General features: G+C 32.1%; 2 protein-coding genes across 3 annotated transcripts; both read left to right on the top strand.

Annotated features, from left to right (window-relative positions):
- Positions 1–2,870: 2,870 nt before the first annotated feature.
- Positions 2,871–6,589, top strand: LOC120211217 (filament-like plant protein 7). Of its 2 annotated transcripts, XM_039209811.1 has the most exons (7): positions 3,391–3,405; positions 3,541–3,600; positions 3,683–3,744; positions 3,851–3,989; positions 4,070–5,468; positions 5,558–5,618; positions 5,743–6,589. In XM_039209811.1, the coding sequence occupies exons 3-7, from the start codon at positions 3,685–3,687 to the stop codon at positions 6,253–6,255; spliced, it is 2,172 nt and encodes a 723-aa protein (XP_039065742.1). In that variant the 5' UTR covers positions 3,391–3,405; positions 3,541–3,600; positions 3,683–3,684; the 3' UTR covers positions 6,256–6,589. The 2 variants fall into 2 exon arrangements, with proteins under 2 accessions (XP_039065741.1, XP_039065742.1); XM_039209810.1 differs by lacking the exons at positions 3,391–3,405; positions 3,541–3,600 and adding an exon at positions 2,871–3,124 and having other exon boundaries at positions 3,674–3,744.
- A 7,336-nt stretch (positions 6,590–13,925) lies between these two features.
- On the top strand, positions 13,926–15,833 carry LOC120211187 (SNF1-related protein kinase regulatory subunit beta-3-like). Its single transcript, XM_039209791.1, has one exon. The coding sequence runs from the start codon at positions 14,631–14,633 to the stop codon at positions 15,084–15,086; it is 456 nt and encodes a 151-aa protein (XP_039065722.1). The 5' UTR covers positions 13,926–14,630; the 3' UTR covers positions 15,087–15,833.
- The last annotated feature ends 744 nt before the right edge of the window (positions 15,834–16,577 follow it).

Genomic DNA, 16,577 nt, shown 5'->3' with positions numbered 1-16,577 from the left:
TATATTTTATATAACTCACTATTAATATTTTAATATATAAATATGAATTTTATTTATTTTTTAAGTAATTAAAATAAATTATTAAAATTAATAAATTATTTTTAAAAGTGTTTTTATTACATTATTAAAATAAAATATAAATACATAATTAAGTAGAGCCAGGAGTGGAACCAGAAATTTTAAATTATGGTGTCATAATTTAAAATTAAAACGTATAAATAAACCTATAGAATTGTAAGCATAATATTAACACTCAATAAATTAAATTAATACATAATATGGCTAAAATAAAGGTGTAAATGAACATAACATTTGATGAATTATTCACGTTCGTATAACATTCATTAATGTTTGTTTATTAAATAAAATGATTATGTTCATTTAATAAACGAATAAACACAAAAAATTGTATTTGGTTCGTTTGTGTTTACAAACAAATTTATTTATTATCTCTTTGTAAGTTCGTTTATTGACCCATTCTTTATTAATGATATTTTGTTATAAAAATATTATTTTAATATTATTTTATTTGTATTTCAATTCAATAATTTAGATGTACATATTTATATCAGTATAAGTGTGAGTTTATTTCTAGACATCAGATTTACATCGATATCTGTATATAAATCTACCACTATCATGACATCTAGAAATAAATATACACAATATGTGTATGCAAATCTTCCACTATTCCTTTTTGAACTTATTTTGCTCACCAATCTATTCAACTTTTAAATTACATTGTTACTAAAAAATTAAAATTTTATCATATGATTAACTCTGTGAAATGATTTTGCATTTTAAGTTGTAGTACTTCTATGATTTTATTTACTTTAATAAATATTTTTATGCAAAATTGGTGAATATATTATTAATTAGAATATAATAATAATTTTTTAGAAAAAATATATGTCATTGAAATAAAATTTTAGAATTATTATTATTAAATATTTTATAAAATATTTTTAAAAAGAATAAAAATATTTTTTAAGAGGTCAAGGTTTTTTAATAGTGGTGTTATTTTTATTATTTATATATATTTTTTATATTTTTTCATATAGAAAAAATATTTTTTATAAAATTTTGGGTGTCATTTAACACCCCTCATTATATGGTGGCTTCACCCATTAGTGGAGTGTATACAACAAGGATAAAAATATAAATTTGTTTCTAAATACAAAGTTGGAATGAAAAGTTAGAATTATAATTTTTGTTGTTGGTTTGAAACCACCCTATTTTTTTCAACTTTTATCTTTTTGGAATTAATTTTTTGATTTAGACGAGTTTTCTGTAACTAAAAATGCTTTTAGACAACATTAGCATACGAACTTTAGCATAAATATAAATTTAGCTAAAATTTATTATAATATAACGCTAATATATATTTAATTTATTTATAATTTATTATACAGTTGTTAATATAACATTTCTATTAGTTATTACCATTAGAACTACGCTTGAATCTAAATACATCCCATTTTTTTTTAATTCTATCGACATACTATTCAGTTTTATTATTATAATAATTAATTTCATTATGTTAGCTCATTGGTCACTAGATTCGCGGATCGGGGCATGTCCCATTTGATGTTTGAATGTGAAATCTTAAGTTCAATAAAATTAAATTGATGATTTGTATTAAAAAATTATTATCATTATTATTTTAAGCTCGCTATAATTAACATTATTATAATAATTAATCTCATTCTCATTATTTAATAGAAGAAATATCTTACCATGCAATGAAGCTTCTTTTTTTGGCAAATTCCATAATGACATTCCTAGCCAACCTCATCCAAAGCGTGTGCATTCCGCCAAACTCAAAGCCAACACCCCCGATCAAAAATAATAATAATCGAAAATCGATTCAAAAAATCGATAATCGAAAAAAATTGAAACTGATTTAGTGTATTTTTTTTAAACCGTTCGGTTCAGTTTCGGTTTAGAAATCTAGAACCAATCCAAACCGAACCGAATCGATGAAATGGAATATTGTATTTACAAGCTTGAAGCAAACAAATCAATAGCCCCCACAAAATCTCACAAAACCCATATACAGATACAAATTCAATTTTCCTCGACACGCACGTAACAATTTTGCTCCAGATTCTAGTCATCGATGCCAATGAAAAAAAATGGTGCAATAAATGATAATAGCAAAAAAAATGATAATATAGTCTATTAGTATTTCCTTAGTTATGAGGTAGAGAGAAAATTGTCGGACAAAATTTAAAAAATATGTCGTTTTATTTTTATGGGTGACTTACTGACGAAAAATTGATTCGTTTTTTAATTTGTTAAAATATATATTCTATTTGTAAGCTTTACAACCTTACATTTGTTAAAATATATATTCTCTTTGTTTTTGTTATACATATGCTGTTTTTTATGAAAAAAATTCAATAATTATTTTGAAAAATTAGAATCTAAAAACCGCACAAATTCAAATCGAATCAAGTCGCAATTAATTGGATCGGATTTGATCAAATTTTTTTAGAAACATCCAAACTGTAAATATTTATACTTTCGAATTAAATAAATTTTTAGCCAAAAACCGATACAAACTGACCGAAACACCCCTGCCCTATACTTTCAAACATCCCTCAACGGCTCGAGCGTGTCATCCAAAAGCCCTTCCAAGCGCTTGACATTTTGTTCCGCAACTGCATGAAAACTACATATTCCATGGCAAACTTTTGGACTCTCAGACTATTTGCACCCCCTTTAATTTTTCCCGTTATCATCACTCGTCTCTTTTTGACTCACTTTCACCATGTTTGATTGTTCCTCTTTTCTTCCCTCCATTATTATTTCTGTTAAACTTGATTATGACTTAGCTATGATGGGTTGTCGGTGGATGCAGAAGCATCCTATGCTTAAAAGAACTTTCCTTTTAACACTCAACAGACTTCTCTTATCCCCCCCCCCAAAACACCTGATTTCTGGGTTTGATTTGTTTTGTAATTTAAGCTACAATAATTGCTCTTTCACTTCAATCTCAGTTCCTTTATTTTTCATTATTCTCATTCAATGTCCATGCTGTAAATGGTGGATGACCATTATTAAGCTATAGCCTGTACATTGATGAACACTTGATTCTCTGCATCGGCATCATCGGTGGGAGGTATTAAACTTTTAAATCACTCTTTCTTTTTTCATGTATTTTTATAATCTTTCTGTCCCTTTCTTGAAATCTAGTGCTTTTAGTAGGATTTGTTTATGATTTTCTAGTAAAACTCTGCAGGTTGAGATGGTAAATATGGCTGCATTAAGTAGTATTTGTAGATAAAAGTTGAATCAGTTATTCATTTAATAGCGAGAAAAGCACTTAATTATTAGTGGACAAAGAATGTTTGTGGACTTCATAATACTGTAGAGATGCAACTTTTAGTGCTTACAGTTTACGTATGTATGTTATTCAGACTCGAGTATAAGTGTTGAATATGATAGGTGTTTCCTTCAATACATTCAAACTTTATAATACTTTTTCATGTATTTGGAACGTTGTTAGAAGGTCGTCGGATCAACGTTTCAACACAGTTTACAGTTGATTCCTCTGCATCTACCTGTGTTTTGGACTGTTGTTCGAGGAAATCGAAATTGTCTTACATTTCTCCCACTTTATCTTATATCAACATTATAAATCTGGTTTCTTCTTTTGTTCCTGCAATAGAAATCGAAGTCATGGACCAAAAATCATGGCGTTGGAGGAAAAAATCTTCTTTGAAGCGAATTGATGAAGAGGTGACCAAAAAATCTTTTTTTTTCATGTTCATGATATCTCAAAGATTGTTTATTGTCATTATTCTCGTGAATCGCGATCTTAAGCCTCTATATATGATCATTATAGGTACAAATGCATGAAGGTGAACGAGATCGAATAGTGAAAAATCTAAATGAGAAGCTTGCTTCAGTCCTCCTGGACTGTCATGCCAAGGATGATGATCATGTGATAAAGAATGACAAAAGGGTACCAGAATCCAATGCAGGTGATTTATTTTTATAAATTTTGACATTTAACTCTTTTTTTTCTAGATTTTGATGTGTTTGTGTTGATGTTTTCTCTTAGATTTTGAAGAGTTAACTCACTCGGATGCTGCAATGAAGACATCGACTGAGTTCGAGAGAGCAACAAAAGCATTACAAGACAATCTGACACAGACGAACAAAAGGCTCAAAGAGTTAGAATTTGAGAACTCTGGTCTGAGTAAGACCCTGCTGGTGAAAGAGAGATTGATTGAAGATCAGTGGAAGCACAAGTCTCTGGCTGATGCCGAATTCGGTGCACTAATGGCTAGATTAGATGACATCGAAAAGGAGAACGCGTTGCTGAAATACGAACTTCATGTTGTCGAGAAGGAGCTTGAGATAAGAAATGAAGAGATGGAATACAACCGTCGATCAGCTGATCTGGCTCGTAAACAACATTTGGACGGTGCAAAGAGGATGGCCATGTTGGAAGCTGAATGCAGGAAACTACTTAAGGCAGAAGAAGAGAACAGGGTTCTCAAAGCAATAATGATCCATTCATCGAGATTAGATCATTCTCGGATATCGTCCACACCGAACCGAGTTGAGATTCCGACCATGGAGATTGTGAGGAGTGGTCAAATATCAAGGGAACTATCTGTCACTTCAGGTTTTGATATTGGAAGTATTGATGGTAATAGCTCTTATTGTTCATGGCCTAATGCTTTGGGTTCGGAATCTGAACTATCTATAGAGAGAAGAGTTAAGAATCCAAATCTGATTACGGTTCCAGAAATGAGATTCATGGATGATTTTGAAGAGATGGAAAAGTTAGCCTTGGTTGCAGGAAGTGGATACAATCCGATATCGGGCGGTGTGGATCATTGCGAATTCAGCAACACAAAACAGATGAACTCAATAGATTTAGTTGCTGAAGGATCATTTGATTGGCTTCAGGTTGTTTTGCATGCTATCTCCAAGCACAAACGTGTTTCCAATCGTGGTTTTGATGAAATTCTCGATGACATTGAAATTGCTTTGGATTGTAGCAATCGTCTAAGTGTTCATGATGTTATTGATATTTCTGAAGGACAATCACACAACTTTGCTTCTTCACATGACCACAGTCAGAGTGCTATGTCCCGAGTGGACGATATTCGATGTAGCCTGCAGGAGGAAAACAGGAGATTACAAGATGATTTGAATAGTATGGAAGCCATGCTTGAGTCAGAAACTCGCAAGAATGAGGCCTTGACAATAAAACTTCATGAATCAGAAGAAAGCATCGGAATCTTACTTACAGAACTTAAGATGTTAAAAGAATCGAACGAAATGATAGAAGACGAGGTTGAAAATCAGACCCAACTCACAGTTGCCAAAGCTAAACTGAATGAAATCTTCCAGAAATGTTCATCTCTGGAAGTTGAGTTGGAGTACAAAAATAACTGTTGTGAAGAGCTAGAAGCCACATGCCTTGAGCTTCAACTCCAATTAGAGAGGTAAAGCTTTAACTTCTTAATTTTACTTCCAGTGATTACTAAAGAAACATGTCCTTATAGTTCTGATTTCCGAAACGTGAATCACACAGTTTGGCGAAGAAAGAAACACCGACTTACTTCGTGAATCAAGAGGGAAAGCAATCTCAAAATGTAAGTCATTCATTCACAAGGTTTCCTATTTTCAAACATTGTTCTACATGCAGGAATTACCATGTTACACGGAAAACAGGTATCAAATACTGATGTTATGTCTGGGTTTTTTTTCGACATACAGAGTTGGGAAATTACAGCAGCATCAGTCAAATTAGCGGAGTGCCAAGAAACAATTATGAACATAGGTAAGCAATTAAAGGTGTTGGCGTCGTCGCAAGATGCAGCACTCTTTGACAGGGTATTCTCTAACAATGGTGATGCTGCTGCCCCCACTGCAATAAATGATAGAAAGGTGAAGAAACGATTCTCCTTGCGCGATCGAATGCTAGCAGACGATGGGGATAAAGGAAAAGGGTCCAAGTGTCCCAGTATCCAAGGAACTTTATGCGTCGATGAAGCAGCAAGTTCGTTGCTTCCTCAATCCAATAACTTCAAGAACACGCAAGCTTCAGATTTGCTGTTAAAGACCTCAGAAGCAGATCTTGGTTCCAAAAATGAAAGTGGAAACGTGGGAGCTATGGCTTTGGCAAGAGTGCCGAGCAAGAAGCAAGGAGTTGGTTTTCTAAGGAGGCTATTCTTGAGAAGGAAGAAAGGTTACAGTAAGAAAACTTGTCAAGGAGCGACTGAAGGGTGACCGTAAGATGGCAAAGAAGCCTGCATAAAATTCAGTGGTGATAGAGAGGGAACTGAAGGCAATTCTACCAGTAGTTTTCAACATTTCACAGTGTGGAGATTGGTTTCTTGTTTTATTTTTTCCACCTTAATTACTCAAGCATGGTGAGGTGAGATCTCGTAGTCTAGTAATACTTATGCGAACTCGAGCAGAGAGACATGTGGCATCCTAATATGGCTTATGTATATTTCTGGATAGGAGATCCTTTGAAAAATCAGAATAACTGCAGTTTGAGTTAGTGGCTTTGACCGGATAGTTGTCGCTTGTGCGATTCGACTGTAAATTTTCTCGACCAGGATTCCCATTTCTGGATTTTACGAGATAATATGCATGCACACTAAAAATTTACCCACATTAAATCGGAATGAAGGATAACAAACTGCTAACCATAATTGAAAGGCAAAGCTATCTACATACAGGTGTTTTTTTCCCCTTGTATCTAAGGTTAAAATCTTGTATAACATTAGTGTTAACACAATGTCATCTGTACAGGTGCATGTTTGAAAAAAAAAAGTGAATTACTTTGATAAATTTAATATTTATATTGAATTTAGAATTCTTTTAAATATTACAAATTAATTGATATTATTTAATTTAAATATTAGTATGACAATTACTCTTTAAATATGTCAATTTAAAAAGTATTTATTATCTTTTTAACTTTGAATATTAAAGATAATTGTATACTTTTGAATATTCAAATTAAAATAATATTAGTTTAAGTTTGAATAATAAAATGAGTGTATATCCATTTAATATTTTTAAATTTAAAATATTTTATTATCTGTTTAAATTTATATATTAAAATATATTTATTTAGAGTAAAACTTTGTTGAAAATCCCTATAAATATTGAGCAAACATGTTAGGTTTTCAACATTTCAGAATTCAAGAACTTTTCGTCTCTAGAAAAATATTTTCTCTCATTCTTGGAAAATTTGTCTTAATGAAATTATGTAGCTATATGCCTTAATTGATTACGATCATAAGATCAAAAATCTTTCTAACCTGCTGACTTATTTCAAACTAACCACCTAACATTTTACTTTCTTGCAATTTAATTTTTATACTCCTTTAATTTAAGCACTTAAATTTATGCATTTATATTTCAGTCTTTTTTCATTCTATCCCATTTAAGTTTTCGACATTTAAATTCATGTTCTTTGATTTCTTGCAATTTATGTTCCAACACTTTCATTTACATTTATTTAATTTAAGCACTTTATTTTTCATTTTATTTTAATTTTTGCCTTCACTATACACAATCTGGTCGTTTTAGCCTCTTATGAAAGTTATAGATATTTATTTATTTCCTTTCTATGTAAGCATCTATTCTCTTATTAATTTGGTCAAAATTACTAAATTGATTTCTTACCATTTTACCTTTTATTTATTCATTTTCCCCCCTTACCTTCAAATTCTATCTCTTTAATTTCCTTTTTTATTTTAATTTTCATGCTATTATTCTCTAATTAGCCCTTTAAATTTACTTTCTATATATTTTAAGATATTGTAATATTTGCATTAATTCAATTGATTATAAAGTTGTTTGTTAGATGTAAATTTCTTTCGGTATATATTTATATATTTATTTATTTCTAGTTGTCTCTTTACATATTTGTTTAGTATTAGTATAAGTCATATACATTTTAATCATACTTTCAAAATTTGGTATGTGCACTATAAGTACATTCGTAAATATATATGTATATATTTGATTAAGCTAATATGATTACAAAGTAATATATGTTCTAAATATTCTCAACCATTTGACAAAGAACACTCAATCACCCTGCTGCATTTGTTGGTGTTCGAATCTATGACCTCTAACAATAACATAGATTTTTTTATCACCGATGTAAGTTGGTTCGTGCATATATATATATATATATACACACACAAACATGTGTTATTTCTCATTCTAAACTTTATAATATGATATTTAAATGTGTAGATATGTGTATTTATTGAAACACTAGGTATCGTTACCTTTTCTAAACTTAGTAAATTTACTTATTATTTTTTAATGTGAGTGCAAGAATGAACAATTTCTTTTGTCTTAGACGTTAAACAAATTAAATTCTTTCAGTTTTATTTTTTCACATAAAATACCAATTATTATTTTCTATAAAAAGGAGCATTCGAAGAGGATTCAATTTGTCTTAGATTTTATGGAAACCAAAATTTTGAATTTACTTCACATTCGCTAAAAATCATTTATTATTAATATCTTACTTAATAAAATTAAAATTTTCAAAAGGGGGCTTTCCTTGTTCTAGATATTGAATGGGTTAGAGCTTTTAATTTTATTTTAGTTCATACCTCCCACTTTGTTTTATTTTAGGTATTAGAGACGTATTTAGAGATTTAGCACTTGATATTAGGATTAGAGAACATTAGTATTTTTTAGAATCTAGAATAGTTGGTTTTAGAATATAGAAAGGTTAGTGAACCCTTTTTGTGTTTATATTCTTCACATCTAGACTAAAGAAGCATGCAATACATTTTCAATACTCTTGTCACATTATTTTAAATGAGGTATGTTCTCAAATTAATTAGACATTTGATATCTTTCTAGACGTTGGAGGATTTCGAAGTTATTTAACGAGAGAACACATCTTTGATTTTTTTTTATAAAAACAATATCATAAGACTTTTCGAAATTTGAAGAATATAATTTTCTCAGACATTTGAAAATTTTGAGGTGTTTTAAAGAGTTGAAAGTTTTGAGTTTTTTGCATGATTAAATTTCAATATTCTTCTAGACGTTGGAGAATGCTCAAAATCACCTATTAAAGATTTCGCCATCAAAATTTTATATAGATTAATTTGTGAATTTTTAGGGTTTTTGAGCATAATCTTGATTCTCTTAGCAGTTAGAGAATTTGATGCTATTATTGAGAATTTAAAAATTCGTTATTAATCTAAAAATATATTAATTGCATGCATGAGTCGAGATAAAATATTCATGGTCAGGTAAGAGTCATTTTTATGAGTTTTTTGAGGGTGTTAACCCTTTCTCACACGTAATCATACCCCTGAACCCAATTTTGGTTTTCATAAGCCTAAACAATTTTTTGGTGATCCAAACACACCTTAAATATATTGATCGGGACTCCTAACATTTTATTAAAGTATGAAACCTAAATTTTTATTCACCGGGTAAAAAATGGTGCGTACATGTCCAATAACAAAATCTAAAATAAACGAGTTGGAATTATTTCTAATTTTGGTTCCGTTTCTTTTGCAGAAAATGGAGACATGAAACTCCATTGGTTTATCCAACATGGATGCTAAAATGGTGGTATTAGTTCAGAATCCAAATCTAAATGTGAGTAAATCGACAGTGGCATTTAACCACAAAGAGAAGTCAGCACAATTCTACAGAGAGAATTTCAAGATGTGGTAAAACAAGATTATTTTTATTTGACCACATTGAACCTTTCAATGTTCTTAAAGGAAGGTCCTCATATTCTTAAAGAATGAGAAGAAAGGGTAGACAATGTTACTACTTTCAACATTGTTGAAGATTGGAAGAACTCAAATTATATATTTCAGAATGAAATTATGAACTGTCTACAAGATTTATTATATTTGATATATGCTGGTCATGAAACAATAAAGAAATTATGGGAGGCGGTGAACCACAAATACAAAGCTATAAATGATGGAGCTAAAAAGTTTTTAGTTGCCAAATTCTTAAGTTTTACTATGGTTTACTCTAAACTAGTAGTAAAATAAGTGGAGGAATTCCAACTACTGATCAATGAAATTCTTGTCGAAAGAATGGTCATAGATGAATCCTTTCAGTTAGCCGTCATTATTGAAAAATTATCTCATGGATTCAGTGTTTTCAAGAATTATCTAAAGAGTAAAAGGAAGGAAATGACCGTGGAATAATTGGTTTTTAGACTTCAAATGGAAGAAGACAACATGATTAATGCCAAAAAGCTCAACAAAGTAGAGGCTAATGCAAACATGATAGAGTTCAATGACTTCAAGAAGGGAAAATAACCCAAAAGAGGTCAAAGTTGGGACCCAAAGGTTGAATTTCCAAGAAGGAGAAATTCTAAGGGAAGTGTTTTAATTGTCGTAAGATAGGGGACAAATCCTCTGAGTGCAAACATCCAAAGAAAGTTAAACCTCACGAGGCTAATGTTGTGGAAAGAATAGCTAAATATGTGGAGGATATAGATCTATATGATGTGATCTCTGAAGTCAACCTGGTTAACTCTGTTCTAAGAGAATTGTGGCTCGATACTGGAGCTACGTGTCATATCCGTTGCGAAAAGGACTCATTTTCTGAATTGACAGATTGCAACAATGGGAAGAAGCACTACATGGGCAATGTTACGACTTCCAAATCAAGGGGAAGAGTATTATAGTCATGAAGATGACTTTTAACAAAGAACTCAAGCTGGAGAATGTGTTGTATCTACCTGACATATGGAAAAACCTTGTTTCTGGAACACTCCTAAGTGTTCACGACTTTAGAATGGTTTTTGAATCCCAAAAGTTGATTTTTTCTAAAGGGGGAATGTTTGTGGGTAGAGGATATACATTGAAAGATATGTGGAAACTCAATGTTATCTCTATAAAGCCAAAAATATAAATAAGAAAAATGTTTATTCTTCCATTTATAAGCTTAAGTCATTTAATTTATGGCACAATAGACTTGTACATGTTAATTATGATGCTCTATAAAGATTAATTAACTTAGAACACATTCTTTCGTTTCTTATTAATTATAATCATAAATGTGAAACCTATGTTGAGGCAAAATTAACGAGGTTGTCTTTTCAAGCTGATGAAAGAAATACTGAATCATTCAATTCAATTCAAACTGGTGAAAGAATAAATATTTTATTACCTTCATTTACGATAGCATAAAGTATTACTATATACATTTGCTTAAGAGCAAAGATGAAGCTATAGAGAAATTTATACTCTATAAGTAGGAAGTCGAAAACAACTTGATAAAAAGATTAAGATGGTAAAAAGTGATGTTGGTGGTGAATATGTTGAACCATTTAGTGAATTTTTCTCATAACATGATATTATTCATGAAGTAACACTACCATATTCTCCTCAATCAATTGAGTAGCTGATTAGAAAAATCAGACTCTAAAAGAAATGATGAATGTCTTGTTAGGTAGTTTTGGGTTATCACAGAACATATGGGGGGAAGATGTCATTTCAGCTAATTACCTTTTAAATAAGGTACCCCAAAAGGAAAAAGACAAGAAATCATATGAATTATGGAAATGTCAAAAATCTTCCTACAAACATTTAAAAGTGTAGGGATTTCTTGGCAAGGTAATGGTCCCATTATCAAAGCAAATGAAAATATGTCCTAAAAGTGTGGATTGTATTTTTATAGGCTTTGCAGAACTTATCAATGCATAACGATTTCTTGTGTATGAATCAAAAAATTCTAAGATTCACAAGAACAAGATAATGGAATTAAAGAATGCATTATTCTTTGAAAATATTTTCCCTTATAAATCTAAGGAGGTTGATCAAAGTTCAATAAAACAGACTTTAGATGAGAATAGTCTACATGATCAACAAGAGGCTAAAATTGAAATAGAACCAAGAAAGAGTACACGAGCAAGGGTTGAAAAATCCTTTGGACCAGACTTCCTAACCTTTATGTTGGAGGATGAATCTCAAATATATAGTGAAGCTATACGATCTACTGAAGGAACCTTAGGGAAGGAAGCCATTAAAAGCGAAATAGATTCCATCATGCAGAACCATACGTGAGAATTAGTCAATATTCCTCTGGGGATTAAACCACTAAATTCCAAATGGATTTTCAATTGGAAAATGAAAGCAGATAGAACAATTTATAAGTATAAGGTCATATTGATAATAAAAGGATATCGATTATCGCAACTAGTTTCAACGTTTGGGTTTTTCTTTTGAAATGATTTTGAAATGAAATATTGGGATTCACCACTAATCATTTTTAAGGTGCGATTAGAACACCTAAAATCAAGTAAATTTAATAAAACATTTTATTTTATCAAAAATATAAAATTTTGGTATGTAAAAACCAAAAATCAGGTTCAAAGTCGGTTACGCGTGGGGAAGGATTAACACCCTACATCACCCAAAAATTGGTACCTAGTCAATTACTCTATGTTTAAAAATTATAAATTTTGAGTTTGAGGTTTTATTTAATTTAAAAATCATTATGGACGCCAAGTTTGGAAAAAGATGTTGGTTTAAGAAATCATGATATGAGTTTTGAAAAGGATGTTGATTTACTTCGGGAATTACCAGTGGTCACCCCCTGAGCATAGTGCGGAGGATACACTATTAATTCCTTGATAAATGAACATTGCCTTATTATTTTAAAATCAAGATGCAATCAAAAACCATTTAAAAAACCTAATTATGCTAGGTGAGTTAATTAAGGAAAACCCTAACATAAAGTGTCAAATTATAAAATTTTAAAAACCTAGTACTAGGCTAAAAGACGAAGGCTCTAATATTAATCCTAATTTATTTTAGCCAATTATTGAGTTGAATAATCGAAATGGTCCATCGGGCATGTTAATACGAGGGCCAAATCAAAGTATTCCCTAAATTGAAGGACTAAAGTGAAATTTAATTAAGATGGAGGCTCTAATTACCAATCCTAGTTAATTATATCAAATGAATACCTAAAAAGTTCAATGACTAAATTGTGTAGAGTTTAAGATTAAAGCTCTAATTAATAACCCTAATTAATTATGTTAAATGAATATCTAATTAAAAGTTCAAGGACTAAATTATGTTGATATAAAATGAAAGAAAACATGATAGAGAAAGAATAAAATGTCCTAAGTTGGTTTGGAAGGAAACTAAATCAAGGGAAAGAAATAAAGTAAAGGGAGACAAATAGTAAAAAGTCAAACAAAACTAAGGGAAATAAAAAATATAAAAAAATACTAATTTACGTGGACAAGAACAAATTTAGAAAATATTGACATAATTAATTAATAAATAAGATTAACTAGAGTATAAAAGGCATATATATCATAAAATATATACATAGGATGCTGAAATGTATTTAATATATATATATATATATATACACGTTTAATACGATATTTTCATACCCTAATTTTGTCCAAGAAATTTGGCATAAAGTATGAGGCAATTGTTTTCGAGGTCATTGGGGTTCGTGTGGGCTTCAATCAAATTTCGAAGGAGTTCTTTTTCGTCATTCGAATAAAATGGAGATCGAACCAAGTACAATAATTTTGCATCAAATGAAACACAAATTGAATGGTCCTACAGAATCTCAATACACCCATTTTTGTCCGGCCTACAAAATCATTTTATTATTTATTTATTTATTATTATTATTATTATTATTTTTTTTTTATTTTTTATAAGCTCCATTTATTACCCCACCATTACCTTATCCACTCAACGACTAAACACCCACTAAACACCTAACTACCAACCTTACTCACCAACTTGCACGTCTCTCTCTAAATGAAAGTGGGAGTGCTGCCTATTTATTCAAATCAGCTTTTGACTTTTAAGGGGAAGAAAGGGAGATTGGGGGGCCACCATTTTTGGCTTTATTAATGGATGCATATCTCTGTTTCTTTTTCCATTTTGGAGGAACGAAGATTAGTGCTAAACTCAGTTGCCTGTTGGATCCTGTCTAGCTAGCAATCGAATGACTTTTCCCCCAGCAAATTTCATGCTCCAAACTCCTCATGAAGAAGATCATCATCACCCCCAAAGTTCCACCAATCAAATGCTTTCATCATGCACACACCAAGACTTTCATGGCATTGCATCATTTCTGGGGAAGAGATCGATATCGTTTTCTGGTATTTATGCAGACGAAGAAGCAAACGGGGAGCGAGAGTCGTTAGCAATGCAAGACATACAGTCGATCGTAGGCAGCAGCAGCGAAGGTGAAGGAGCTCAGAAGCAAACAACGAACCAACCTCCCTTCCAGTTTCTCCTTCCTTCAATTCACACTTTGCCTCTCCAAAGGGGTCGGTGAGGAATCTGTCTAGAAAACGTGAAAACGGAGCAGCCCATAGCAGCCATGGTCACCGCCGCTTTAGACAGGGAGAGACTTTCCAGATTTTACAAATCCTTTCCTTTCTTATACTATGCTTAATACTTTTATTAAAACAATATTCAGGGCAGATTCTTATGGTCGATTCTCCTGCCAGTAGCTAGTCTCTTATTTTTGGGTCTTCTCCAACAATTACTTATTTTCTACTGGAAAATTTTTCTCTTTTTCTCGGGAGACGTGGGATTGAAAAGCTGGGAGTTTTGGTGATTGAGCTCTGCTAGCCTCTCGTATCACTCTTCAGCATGAACAACCAATATGGTGATGATCAAGATGAAGAAAAAGTCTTTGGGTTTGAAGTTCCAAGATCACCTGATTCAAGTTACAATAATGCATACCCTGGGAGTGAAGATGACGCACGTGACCCACCAGTTGTCCCTCCACACCTGCATCGTTCGTTGCTTAGCTACCCCTTAAGTCTGAATGCTTCTGGGAGTACGCCTTTGCCAGAAAATGTGATTCTAAATCATATTTACATTGAGAATCGAGAGGCACCTAGATCTGTAGTGGCACTTGGGTTTACTCATCGTTTTCGTTCAAATTCTATAATGGATACTCGTAAAAGAGGAAGTCGTAAAGCTGGGTTCAACGTTAATGGCGGAATTAAGAATTCTAGACCCGCGCTGCTGGTTGCTAATTTGGTGAGAGCTGCCATTTCCAACAATATGTTCCTGGAGGTTACAATGCAGTGGCCCAGATGATGAACCTTGCATCAGTTATTCCACCAGCTTCGAGAAACCTGGCATCAACAGCTGCCACACCACAGGGCTCTGCCTCGGCAGTCAAGTCTCGCACGTGCAACAACTTTAGTAGCCCCGAATGTTGTAAGTATGGTGAGAAATGCCACTCTCCATCACTTCATCGCTCAAGCTTCCCTGACTGCCTCTCAACTACAACCTGACATCAGCGTCAGTGGACTTTTTGCAACATACATCAGATGAAGGCTCTGCCCAGGGGATCGATTTCGACTGCCTACTCAAATCCTGCAACCGAGTGCGCGTTGCTAAGCACTTGCATGCCCTTGTTGATGTTTCGGGGAAAGCTCAAAGTGTCTTTTTCTCTGGCAAGCTTGTTGATGTCTCATTCGCGCGTCGCACATTCGATCACTTTTGCTCCTGTACTTAAAGCTTGTTCAGAGCTTTCAGCTATGCTCGTAAATTGTTCGATGATATGCTGATATGAAAAAATGGACATAAGTTTGTCTTTAATGGCCGTATCCGGGCAGTGATAGCAGTAATCGATTTGGCTAAGAGCTGGGCTAGTATCATCAAGAAGAACCAGAACCAAGCTTCGAACAATTTGAGGAACATCAGTCGAAGCTTTTGGAGACCCCCCTCGCCCTGGATGTGTAAAGCGCAATACCGACGGTGGTGTTAGCCCAACGACAATGAATGCAACCAGTGGAGGAGTGTTGCGCAATGAAAATGGGAACTGGATTCGAGGGTATACTAGGAACATTTTTCTATTATTTTTTACTTTTTATTTTTTATTTTCATTCTTCTTCTTTCTACTAAATTTTATTTATTTTTATTTATCTATATTCTTTATTTTTATTATTATTATTATTATACTAATATATTTTTCCTGTTTTCATATTTATTTTTATTTTGTCATCTAACATTTTTTTAGTAGTAATTCCAACCAATCAAAATAAGTAATTCGAATCAGATTTTTAAATTTAAATTTTTAATTTTTCGCAATTAAGACAACCGACAAATTAATTGGTACCGAAAGGGCAGTTCAAGGGTACTAATCCTTCATTGACTGTAATCGATTCCCGAATTCTACACATTTTTGGTGAAACACAAATCAGGTAAAATGGTGTCCGATCTATCTAAATATTTTTAAAGTAATCGGTGGCAACTCTAATCTAATTCATTCACGTCGAAGCTTAATTTCAAGTACAACCGAAAGAAGGTCGCGATAGTTAAATAACTAGGATTCGTGACGTCGGTCACAAATCCCATAGCATAATTAAATCGTTTGACCCATAGCATAATTAAATCCATACGCAAACATCCAAAAGTGATGTCCTAACAAACGAAATTAAATAACTTCAGGAGAATCGACACTAGCAATCGATAAGAACGTAAATATGGCATAAAACTCAATATCCTTGCAATTGAAAAGAGTAAGCTCATCGTCATTGAATTGCAAATAGCCTTGCAATTTTCCTCGATTGGAACCGCATA

The sequence above is a fragment of the Hibiscus syriacus genome, unplaced genomic scaffold (genome assembly GCF_006381635.1).
Source record: "Hibiscus syriacus cultivar Baekdansim isolate YM2019G1 unplaced genomic scaffold, ASM638163v2 tig00109971_pilon, whole genome shotgun sequence".
NCBI classification, from domain to species: Eukaryota; Viridiplantae; Streptophyta; class Magnoliopsida; order Malvales; family Malvaceae; genus Hibiscus; species Hibiscus syriacus.
This window is presented reverse-complemented; position numbering and strand designations above follow the sequence as displayed.

Bases quoted from the DNA above. Each gene is read 5' to 3' on its own strand.
- LOC120211217 (XM_039209810.1), top strand. From the start codon at position 3,685: ATGGACCAAAAATCATGGCGTTGGAGGAAAAAATCTTCTTTGAAGCGA. The intron at 3,990-4,069 runs GTGATTTATTTT...GTTTTCTCTTAG, and splicing joins GGTACCAGAATCCAATGCAG to ATTTTGAAGAGTTAACTCAC. The intron at 5,619-5,742 runs GTAAGTCATTCA...TTCGACATACAG, and splicing joins AGGGAAAGCAATCTCAAAAT to AGTTGGGAAATTACAGCAGC.
- LOC120211187 (XM_039209791.1), top strand. From the start codon at position 14,631: ATGAACAACCAATATGGTGATGATCAAGATGAAGAAAAAGTCTTTGGG.